The sequence below is a fragment of the Zootoca vivipara genome, chromosome 5, assembly GCF_963506605.1.
Source record: "Zootoca vivipara chromosome 5, rZooViv1.1, whole genome shotgun sequence".
Lineage (NCBI taxonomy): Eukaryota > Metazoa > Chordata > Lepidosauria > Squamata > Lacertidae > Zootoca > Zootoca vivipara.
In genome coordinates, this window is record NC_083280.1 from 92,650,638 (window position 1) to 92,662,980 (window position 12,343).

Consider the following 12,343-nt stretch of genomic DNA (forward strand, 5'->3'; position numbering starts at 1 on the left):
ACTCTTCCCCCCCCCTTTGTTATCAGCAACGGAGTAAAAACAAAATTACACTATCGTTCAGATGGATTATTTATGACAGTAGAAAGAGTCAAGGACTAACACCGGGGGGGGGGACTTTTCTTTAAGATAGGGGAGGGAGAAACGGCAGTGGGAGAGAAAGCTCGCGCATTTGATGGCGAAATTTATTACTCCCTGCCTTTTCCCAAACTGGTCCCTCCGCAAATCCTTGGCTCGATGTTTTTTGCATGTGTGTTTGGTGACAGCAGGAGGAAGGGAAGTGGGCTGTGCTGTGCTTGTTCTCCCATTGTCAGACACTCTGGAGAGAGTGTTGGGTTAAAAAGAAGGGGAAGGGAGGAGGGGAGAGAGAGAGAGAGAGAGAGAGAGAAACTCTGCAGATTCCTGTGTCATCTCTCCCTCTCCATGTGCGCAGGAAAACTCAGTGCTGCTGCTGCTGCGTCTCTCTCTGCCCCCGTTTGGCATTCCTGCTGCCTGCAACTGAAGCCGGAGGGGAGCACGAGAGCGGGATTGGCTCGGGGCACAAGGCGACCGCCGAGCACGGCTTTGGTTATGATTCTTCTTTTTTGAAGACGAGAGAGGTTGGCGGGGGAAAGCGCCAAGAAGCCGCCACTCTGGTCCCCTTTTCGCTTTTGCCCTGCTGCACCGGTTGCGCCTCTCTCGCAGCCGCTGCGCCCTTGGCTCGCCATCCCTCTCCTTCCACGCCGCGAGTGTTTGCATGCGCGGGGTGAGGGGGGCGAATCGTTGCGAATTGTTTTGTGTGTGTGTCTGTGTGTGTCCCCCCCCCCATGTGTGTCTGTGCGTGTCCCCTTTCGCTCCGGTGACTTAACAGAAGGAGGAGATGTTACAAACCTGGCCATGAGGTTTTTGGATCACCCTGCGCTCCTGAACGAAACTGATCCGGGTCACCTGTTACCTCTCAGTTTTTAGATCGCTTTGAACTTCTGCGTGGACCCATCGCCCGCCCCCCCCCCCCCCAAAACTCCCTACACCCAGGAGACCAGAAGGGAGCGCCGGGGGGGAGGACTATCCGGTGCTCTTCTGCAGCATGGGCTGCACCCGCCGGGCGGCTTGCCTTGTCTGGGGAGTATTTCTACTAGCAGAAAGCGCTCGCTGCCAACATGCCAAGAAGGACAACGTGCCGCGCCTCAAATTATCCTACAAAGGTAAGCCTGCTCCTTTCCCCCTCCTCCTCTTTTTAATCTTTCCTGCTAGTGGTTCCCGCTCCTGCCGTTTCCCCCTTTCCCCTGAGGTTGCTCCTTGCTCGGCGGGGCCAAAACCAGCCTCCTCCTCCCAGGTATCTGGTCTCGTAGTTCTGCTCGGGCAGACAAAGAGGAGCGAGTTCGCCCGGGCACTAAAGCGCGCCGGGGCGGGAGAACCAGCTGGGGCTCTCCGCGGAGAACGCTGCTGGCTGCCACTGGATCGTAGTGGATTCCCTCGGACTTCCAGCCAGTGCAGGGTCCCCAACATTCCTATCTCCCCCTCACCCCCTTTCTGCATTGCTTTCCCCATTGCATTGATCGTTTGTGGCTGACTGCCGAGGCTTCCTAGCGCTCTCTCTCTCGGCGCCTGACTTCGGCTGGGATGGCGGCGAGCAGGGAAGAGTTAAGCCGTCGCCAGGCATATTCAGGGGCGCAAGTCTGACAGTCGGGTGCCGAGCCGAAGCGGGGTTGCCGGGGGAGGGGGGCGTTTGCCAGGAAAAGGAGGAAGCGCAAAAACACAGTACTGGAGAGGTGCGCGCGAGGATATTATATACTGTACAAACAGTACTGCGTTTCAGACCCGTGTACTTCTGTGGTGTGTGGACACGTCGCCCGCATGGCTCGGATCTGAGCGCAAGAGCGACAACGGAGAGAGAGGACACTGGCACGTGATCCTTAACTTCTCCGCACCCCGCAGAACAACATCGTCGTGCAGAATCTTGCACGCAGCAGTTAAGCTGCTATTGCAAGTTCAGGCCCCTAGTCACACCCCTCCCTGCTCCAACTCCCCCCTCCTCCTCCCAGGGCTTGAAAAGCGCAAGGGCTGCGTGCCGTGGGAGGTTTACCTCGCACTTGCATTTGGTCCACGGGTGGGAAGAAGACAGAATTGCTCCATCATAAGGAATCGATATAAAAATAAAAAAATCAGCTCGTTATTATTTTGTAATAGGGGAGAAGATCACTCTGGCTTCAGATAGGGAAGCGAGGTGCATAGCTTATTTCCCATAATGCAGAAAAGAAAGCGCTTGTGTCTATGGCTATGGGCGGCCTTCGTGCAAGTTGTGGCAGTGAAAGGAGAAGGTGGGGTCTTCCAGTTTCCCAATTTCAATGGGGAAGATGTGTGCCCTTGTTTCCACTAGTTTGCTTATAAAGGGAAAGTCCAGCAAAGTCTCAGGGACCAAGTAGCAGCACACTGCTAACCAGGCCTACTCAGAAGTAAAGCCTATTGAATTCAGTGGGACTTACTCACAGGCAGGTGGGTTTGGACTGCAGCCTAAGTTTTGCAACTGGAACTTGATAAACCTTGGGGTAGGTCCACTGCTGGTGAAGGAGAGGATGGGAGGGACCTGCCCATTAGCTGCTCAGGGACTAACTGATGCCAGGCAGTCAACACCACCATGTCTTGGCTGAGCAACCTAAAGGCTGATTTAAAAAATGACAACAATGACATACGTGTATTTTGACTTAAGAGTGAAATCAGTGTGCGGAAATATCCTAAAACAACCCTGTGTGTGCATGTGCATATCTATGAAAGCAACACTCTGTTGTTCTTGGAATATGCTAGTTAATTTGCCATGAAAAGATGGCTAATAAGAATGCAGGCAATTTACCTTTTGCTTTCTAATATGAGTTACCACTGTATCATCAGACCCCTAAATTCCAATTGACACTTGATTGCTATGATCTAATTAACTTTAATGCATCTATTGAACTGCAACTGTGATTATTTAAGTAGCTGCTTTAAACTGATCTGTTAACAAGAACAATGTCTCATCAAAACTATTTCTAACTATCTTAGCCGACAATCCTTTACTTAGGAGCAAGTCCCTTGGAATCCACTGGGAATTACATCTGAGTAGACATACACAGGTGTGCCCTGTTAGGCTGCACACTTATGCAGACTTACCTGGCAGTAAGCCTCCCTGAACTCAGCAGGACTAACTTCCGAGCGAACAAGCATTGGATTGTGCTGCTAGAGTTTAGTGGAAGTCCTAATTCTCAGCAGAAAGAAAGACCATTTATTCCATGGGTTTGGGTGGTGTATCCCATGGTTATTTGGCATGCAGACTGAGATATCAGTGTTGTTGTGTTGCTTCAATACACTTCATACATGTTTTGATGAAAACTATACCAGAACGGTGGTTTCCTGCTTTTGCTTTTTCCGTTAATACTCATCAGCTTAGACATCAAACGGGACATTGGAGGATGTGCAGCATGCATACCTATTTACCATGAAGTAAGGACTTGCTGCCAAGTGAGTTTGTGTAGAGTTGCAACCCTGGTGATCTTTCTGCTTTGGGTTGTTATTTGTTTCCCACCTTTGCATTTTGCCTTACATGGAGCCTCCCGATGGGATATACCAGATGATCATTCCAATAACAACCCTCTGTGGGAGGTTAGATCCGAGTGATGATATTAATTTGAACCCAGCCACCCACTGAGTTTCAGGTTGAAGCAAAGATGTCAAATCTGTATCTCCCTGCTCAGTGCCCAGAGCTCCCCACTACAACATCCTGGCTCTGAATCTAATAGGAAAACTAAACAAGCAACAACAAAACCAACGAAAGAACCACATTAGTGCCCAAATCTCTGTTCTTCATTAATAAATCAAATCGAGTGTTTAAGCACATGCTCCAGTAGGCAGCATACATTAAATACTTTGAAACACTCTTAATATGCTTCATCGACACTATGCCAGCATTATCATTCCTTTGATCTACTTGCTTACCTCTGTGCAGCTTTTGGTACAGGATCAGGCTGGCAATCTGAGTGAGGAATGTGCTCTAGCGGTGCCTGCAATGCCATTAATATCTAGTTACCAAGGGACATGGAAGAATAAAGAACACGAGCTAATAAAGCTTTGGATAATTAATTGTCCTTCTAATGCGCACGCTGTGAATATTTCCTCAGTGAAATGAGCACAGCAGTCGCTGTAAGTGCTCTCTATTAACAGAGAGATGCTGTTGAGCAGGAGATTAATATGCTGCAAATGAGGACGGTGGTTCTTTTGCATGGCAGCACCACAAGACATTTTCTAACTACCAGGGCTAACTCTGGAGAAGGGTTGGGGGGAAATCCTTTTTCAGACACTGCTAACAATGTGAAGATATTGCCCTTTGGCTACACAGCAGGTTTGTCTTAGGCATAGGGTGCTGGGTAATTTAATAACATAAACTGTGAAATGAGCAGGTGGGTGTGTAGGAACATGCAAAGCCATTTTCCTTCTCCTATCTTACTGACTAATATTTTTCTCACACACACTCTGTTTTACACATGAGCAGCTGTCTTGCAGTCAGTTGTCAGATAACTGATGCTAAAGGTTTCAGTATAAGCAGCTCGTTTCTTCCTGACTTATTAGGTGTTAAAGTGCAGATGAACTTCATAGATTTGTTTATTTTTCTGAAAGATTTCTAACCTGCATTTCTGGGCAACAAAGATGTAAAACACAACAACAAAATTAACTCCACTAATGGGAAAGAGGCTTGCCTGGAAACATTTTTTTTTAAGACTAATTCATGAAGGGTTAAATCCCCGCCAATGTTAATTTCCTGTGGTCGCTTGTTTTCAAAGGTCTGCCATTAGCTCTGCCATTTCTCAGGTTGCCAGAGATCAAAGTTTCCACAACCTCTCTTTTCTTGAATCCTTGTGACTGCCTTTCACTCAGACTTGTACCAAATTAGAACCATCCTATATTATGGGAGGGAGTGATATGAAGAGCATGAATTTAGATGTTCAGAGTCATGGACTGTTTATTGGAAAGAGCAGGTGCTAAGACATATCTAGGTTTCCAGGATTCAAATAACTTATGACTAGTTCCATGAGGCTAACAGGTTTCTAAGACTAGCTTTTCTCACCCTCAAGCATACACGTGCACACACACCCCTTTGAAACTTAGGACAGCTTTTTAAAAACTCCTTGTAATACTGCATGTGATACTCAGTTGCTTTTGGAGGGAAAAGGCAAACATTTTAGTAAGCCCATGCAGGTCCTTGGTTAAGGCTAAAGTTGTTATTTGGAGCCCAGTAGTAAGTTTTTATGTAAATACGGTAGGATTTTGTCCCAAATCTCCCCCGCAAAGCAGCCACAGTACAATTAATGCTGCAATATGATGCAATGTACACTTACTTTTCAGCAGAATGCACATAAATTATAGATAGCCATCTTGGTTCATTAGCTCAATACGACCACCCAAAATGTCATAAAGTTGTGAGCAAGCTTCCAAGTTTCTCAAAACTCTTCTTTATGCTGGATGTAAAGTGAGGAAAGAAAATGTTAAGCCCCGAAAGTCAGCAGTTTCTAACAGTCACAGGTGTGAGGGACTGTTTTGTTTTCTGCTCAAGGTAATTGCAAACTATTCCCAGGGAAATTGACATAAGAATTAATGGTAAGCTAAGGTGATTTCTATGCACACACTCAAAATCTTATTTAAACAAGGTGGTCTTCAGCACATTGACCATAATCCTGAGGCATATATCCTTGGGCTTGGAGAAGAAAAAGAGACAGCATACACCTCGTGCTGTGGATTCCAGCAAATACCTATGATCTGGTGTAGGTGATTCCAGCTGTTTCTCAATAAACTTCCTTCCCTCCCAATAAACCAGGGGTGCCCAAACTTTTTTCAAAGAGGGCCAGATTTGATGACGTGAATATCATGTGTGAGGGCCGCCAAAGTTGTTGTGCTTCTTTTAAGATTGAAGTCGTTGAGCTTTTTATACAATTTTACCCCAAAATTGTTGAGCTTTTTTTTAGGATTTGACCCAAATAAATAAACTGCCACAAGGGGCAGATTAGGCCCCCCAAAACGGACTTTGGACATGCCTGCAATAAACGGAATGGATTTCTAACACTGTGCTTAAGATAGCTTCATAATGTACAGTTCAAGGGCTGTACATTAATTGAGTCTCAATAACTTGTCTCAAACTGAATTACCGTAGTATTATTATTATGCATTTAATTTCTATACCGTATTACAATTTTGAGGGAAAACTCCCAGAGCAGTTTGTAACACATTAAAACACAGGACACAGTTCAACAAGGGAGAACCAGCAGATAGCCAGATTTTGGACATCCACTTAGAATGACTTCCAAACCCTTCCAGAACTTGTGAACCACACTCAGTCTCTTCATGTGTAAACCAAAAGTTTCTCAAATCCATCTGTCTCATCCCATTTGTTTATTGAACATTTCTCAATTCTCTTAAGGATGTTTGGGAAGAGTAAATGTGTGGTTCTTTTTGTTATTGTTGCTGCCATTGTTACACAATTGAATGCACATTGCTTCAGGACAATTAACGGGGAAATGATTCCCTGCATATTCATTTCTTCTTTTCACAGTCTTTCTTTCAAGTCTCATTGCAATAAAGTACCCTGGCTCATAATTGTCCACAAATGACCAAGATGTGAGAAGTAGCAAAGAGTAAGCAGCCTGAACCTCAATAAATGGACACAGTTTAGATTAAAATTAGCAAAACTGCATATGAATCTCCTATCAAGTGACAGATCAGTACAACTCCATGAGTCCCTACAAGTTTTCAGGGAAACTTTACAAAGCACTTTGTATAAAATCATTAAAATATTAATAATCCATTTCACAAACAATGGTTAATTGTGGCTACGACAAGGAATGCACCATGGTAGTATATTTGGGTGGACAGCAAGGACTGGTATTTTATTTTATTTTGACATTTATACACCACCTATCATTCAAAGAGCTCAAGATGGCTTAGACCAGGGGTCCCCAAACTAAGGCCCAGGGGCCAATCGCCTTCTAAATCCGGCCCGCGAACGGTCTGGGAATCAGCATGTTTTTACATGAGTAGAATGTGTCATTTTATTTAAAATACATCTATGGGTTATTTGTGGGGCCTGCCTGGTGTTTTTACATGAGTAGAACGTGTCCTTTTATTTAAAATGCATCTCTGGGTTATTTGTGGGGCATAGTAATTCATTCATATTTCCCCCCGGAATTTAGTTTGGCCCCCACAAGGTCTAAGGGACAGTGAACTGGCCCCCTGCTGAAAAAGTTTGCTGACCCCTGGCTTAGACTTTTACTCCCCTGCTCATCATCACACCAACCCTGTGAGGAAGGCTAGGCTGAGAATGAGTAGTTTTCTCAGGACAGTGGAGGGAGTGCATGCTGTGTCCCGTTGGTGAAGTGGGGGGGGGTCTCTTGCCCTTCTTCTGCTAGGAAATGCTCTCCAGGTGGTGGGGGGGAATAGGGGGGGTCCAGGAGGGTCAGGGGGGTTGGACTGAGAAATATCCCTATTTTCATCTGAGGAATGTTGACGGGCATGGAATCTCCTTTCTTATAACTTGAATCCATTGGTTTGGGCCCTAGCCTATGAAGCAGGAGAAAACAAGCTTGCTCCATCTTCCATATGACAATTCTATACAATTTGAGCATAGGTGCACTCCTTCATATTATGTTGTTGTTGTTTAGTCGTTTAGTCGTGTCCGACTCTTCGTGACCCCATGGACCAGAGCACGCCAGGCACTCCTGTCTTCCACTGACTCCCGCAGTTTGGTCAAACTCTTCGAGAACACTGTCCAACCATCTCGTCCTCTGTCGTCCCCTTCTCCTAGTGCCCTCAATCCTTCCCAACATCAGGGTCTTTTCCAGGGAGTCTTCTCTTCTCATGAGGTGGCCAAAGTATTGGAGCCTCAGCTTCACGATCTGTCCTTCCAGTGAGCACTCGGGGGCTGATTTCCTTCAGAATGGATAGGTTTGATCTTCTTGCAGTCCATGGGACTCTCAAGAGTCTCCTCCAGCACCATAATTCAAAAGCATGAATTATAACATTATTATAACATGGGTGAAAAGGTTGCTGCAAGTTTTCCTATCCTTGTGACCTGCTGGCTCAGTTGTTAAGGCACGGGCCAAAAGACATAGGCCCTCCTTTGCATCTCTGGTTGTTAAACAGTGACACTGAAACACCTAAACCTTCATTTCTGTACTTTCCAGCACCATGGAACTTGGTCTGGGCACACACATGTGCCTAAGACAGCTGTGTGTGTGTATGTGTGTGTGACCTTTTCTTTCTGGGGCTGTGATGCTCACCTGCCTCCCCAACACCAGGGGCACTGACGAGAAGAGGAAGAGTGAGGCAGCAAGGAGACATTCTGTTTTGGGAAGTGATTTATAAATTAGGTAAACTAACAAACCAGGTGGCCCTGTGGGTTAAACCACTGAGCCTAGGGCTTGCTGATCAGAAGGTCAGCGGTTCGAATCCCTGTGGCGGGGTGAGCTCCCATTGCTCGGTCCCAGCTCCTGCCAACCTAGCAGTTCGAAAGCACGTCAAAATGCAATTAGATAAATAGGAACCGCTACAGCGGGAAGGTAAACGGCGTTTCCGTGTGCTGCTCTGGTTCGCCAGAAGTGGCTTTGTCATGCTGGCCACATGACCTGGAAACTATACGCCGGCTCCCTCGGCCAATAATGCGAGATGAGCACGCAACCCCAGAGTCAGTCACGACTGGACCTAATGGTCAGGGGTCCCTTTACCTTTACCTAACAAACAATCCTGTGACTTACGAAGGCAGTACAGGGACTCGTCATTCTGATGGTTAGCTTTAACAGCGAAATGGTGTGACACCTTTTCACTAGAAGCAGGGAAAGAAGGAGGGTGAACCTGCTGGACTTTTGCCATCTTTTGCTTGGCACTCAGTGGGGAGAGGGTGAAGAGGAGAAGCAATCCCTTCCAACACCCTCCTCTGCACCTCCCTTCTTGCAGCTGCAAATGGAAAGCAGGACTTGCTAAATCAAACAGCAGAAACATGCACACTTCTGGACAGGAGCTTTCCAGATACGCTCCTTTTGCCTTAGCTAGTCCCTTTTGCTGCTGGTCCATGCCATGCCATGCCAAACCAAGCCAAGCCATGCTTTGGTTTGGTGTGTCATCTAAACCGGGCCTTGTGGTTAGGCTCTCTCTTCCTAATCACCAGCTGTAGCCGAGACCCTTGTCTTGGTGTGCGAAACAGGCTGACTCGTTGGGCTATATTGGGGCCCTAGTGCTTGCTGTGTGCTCTCTTGCTCTCCTCCCCCCCCATGCTTGTTTATATAGATGACATAACCACATTTTAAAACAAGCAACATATTTGTGGGATAACTGTAATGTGAGCCAGCTCTTCAGGCCAATCTCTTACTTGTGTGTATGTGTGAAATTACATCAAAGAAGGAAACTGCCAACCAACTCTTTCTATTTTGGGGATTCCTTTTAAAACTAGGTTTCTTTTCCAAGATTTCTTTAGTGCCGTGCTATGATGCTCAGATTCCTGTGTGATGTTTTGGTTTTGAACTTTTATCTTTCTTTGGTCTGATCGCTACATCTTTAGAATGAGCTTTTGTTGCTTCGACATGCAGACTTTAATCTTTGCAGTTGCTTCAGATCTTCCTATTTGTTCTTTGGAGGCTGCAAATGTATTTCATTTCCTCCCTGACTCTTCTCATGTTCTTTCTTTCTCCTGCTCCCCCCCCCCCCCCGAAACAGAGTGGCAAATACAAGCATGCAAAATTAACATCAGGAATGGCAGTGTCTATATTTTCAGAGGCTGCTCTATTCCCTAGACAGAGATCCAAGGCCCAGGAGAGTCTTATCCCCTCGTGAAAAAAATTCTGTCACTTCAGAGTAAGTGTGCATTCAGGTTTGATGTTACATGCAAACTCCAAAAATATGAAATGAAAGGGTGGGGCATGGTCTATATCCCACAACTTTTGAAAGGAAGAAGAAACAAAGTCCTCCTTTATGAGAGTAAAGAGGGTGACATTGAACAAACCTTTGCAACTAACGGAACAAATTCTTCAAATCCATTTTGCTGCTATCCAAACTGCGGTGTAAGTCAAATTCCAAAGCAACTGAATCTTAAAAGGCCAAGCATGAGATGAACCTCAACTTGTCACTGCAGAAGGGAGGCTTGAAGCAATTCCTGGTTAGCACTATTAAAGGACTAATAAGCTCCAATCAATATTTAAAGATGTTGTCATGTTACTCAATCTTGGATTTTTATTGGGCATTTGAAAAGATGGCAAGTGTGCATCTCAGAGGTCTACTGTTGGCTGCCAATGATACCTTGGCTAGATTAGGTCAGCTACTCATTTGCTGATGAAATTTTGTAGCAAAATTAGGGAAGGGGGGGAGAGAACCTGTACTGCTGGAGCATTTAATAATATAGAGGCACTAGGCTTCAGCTTTACATACCCTTCATGCAGAATTATTTCTACTGTAAACCATGTTTGGTGAATCTGATATTTGCTACCTATTTTTCTCAGTCTATTAGTTCTTCACTGATCCTATAGATTTGCCATAAACAAGGCTTTATAAAATATAGCAGCACTGGAACTCTGTAAGAAGTATGATTACTTCTGTATAATTTAAAATATTTGCTGTCTTTGTGCTGCTTTGCTCAAATGCTCAGCTAGGTGAACGTCATTAAAACAGTGTTTGCTGATAAAATAGTTAACTAATTTGCTATGAAAAGATGTGAAAGAGATTTTCAAGTACTTGATTGCATTCTAAAAGTATGAAGGTTCAAGGTTTACATGGCTCCTTCTAACTAGATGTCCTGCTGCCATCCAAGAACAATAGCAGGTGCACCTTTTTGGGTAAATAACGAAGCCATCCCAGAAGACTGACAAGAGAAGCAGCAATCAGTCATTACGCAAGAAACAAACCAAATTAGGGAAGGAGTGTCAAGATTCCTTAAACTTAGTTCAGGGACAAAGCCCAGAGTCAGGACTCCAGGGTCAGGAGACTGCATAGGAGTGTCAAATTGTCCCAACAATTGGCCTTGCCTACCCACCACACATTAAAGAGAGGCAGTTAAAGTCCAACTTCTCAGGAGACTGTCTGTTTTGTCAGTAACTCCTGGTCTGAGCCTGGGTGTTCTTTCATGGGGACTGGTTCTGGTCCTGCCTGTTGATGTGCCACTGTTGCCTCAAGAGGCTGCACCATGGACCTCTCTCCGCCACACACACACGTCTGATGTAGAAGCACCCTCCTAGGCATTGGATGTCCCCATCTCCTCACCCTGAGCCAAGGAAGAGGGTGCCTGCAATACTTCCAGAGCGGATTTTAACCCAGAGTGCACTAAGAATGTAGCTAAATTCTGTTACTACGCGTCAAGACTAAGACACGTCGTGACAGCAATCAATAGCAATGATAAAGCCGCCTATTAATTCTCAGCGGACAATAGTTAAAGGGAACTATCCCTCATTAAATTTTAACCCAATTTTAATTTTAAATAGGATTATGAAACAGTATTATTCAAAGATGATACTCAAGAACTATCTATTTTATGTACTATTGGTTTTCTTTTTCTTTTTCTGCTGGTCTACGACCGTAATAAAGATATTATTATTTATAGTGGAAGGGCTCAGCTCTGAGTTGGGGTCTTGAGTGGAAGGGTCCTTTTCCATGGCCTCTTCCCTGCCCTCATCAGAGTCCTCAGGGATGGCCATGATGCTACAGGCCTCGACCATTGGGTTTGAGAAGATTCTCTTCTCCATTAGTGATGGTCAGTTTCTCCTGCTGCTTATCCATTTGAGGAATGATATCCAGGCAGCATTTTATTGGAAAGGCATTGACATCCCCTCATCACAAACAAGGCTTGGGTACTAGTTCAGAATCAAGTCTATTGTGTACATGTGGCTTGAGTATTGCTCAAAGTTAGGATATTGAGAATATTGAGAATATTCCTGCAATTTTCATTTTTCATAGAGCCATATTTATTTTACCGGCTCCTTCTTCCAGATCCTCAGATGGCTGCTATATCTGTCTGGTTGTGTCTACAGACCTTTGCCTAACAGCCACAGTTCTTTAAGGCAATAGTTCTACAATCAGTCATGGAATCTTCTCTCATAAGGCAGAGGGCCTTCTTGGTGGTGGTGCCTGCCCTGTGGAACGCCCTCCCATCAGATGTCAAAAAGGAAAACAGCTACCAGATTTTTAGAAGACTCTGAAGGCAGCCCTGTTTAGGGAGGCTTTTAATGTTTAAGAAAATAGTGTATTTTAATGTTTCTGTTGGAAGCCGCCCAGAGTGGCTGGGGAAACCCAGCCAGATGGGCGGGGTATAAATAATATATTATTACTATTATTATTATTAACCTTTGCAAGGCAATTCATAGTCTCCAAA

General features: G+C 45.2%; 1 protein-coding gene across 1 annotated transcript in view; it reads left to right on the forward strand.

Moving 5' to 3' along the window:
* Nucleotides 1–387: 387 nt before the first annotated feature.
* SEMA3A (semaphorin 3A) overlaps nucleotides 388–12,343 on the forward strand; it is a 202,286-nt gene continuing 190,330 nt past the window's right edge. The window contains exon 1 of the mRNA XM_035137741.2: nucleotides 388–1,181. Coding sequence (XP_034993632.1) covers nucleotides 1,064–1,181 — 118 coding nt within the window. The 5' untranslated portion in view covers nucleotides 388–1,063. The remainder of the gene's footprint in view (nucleotides 1,182–12,343) is intronic.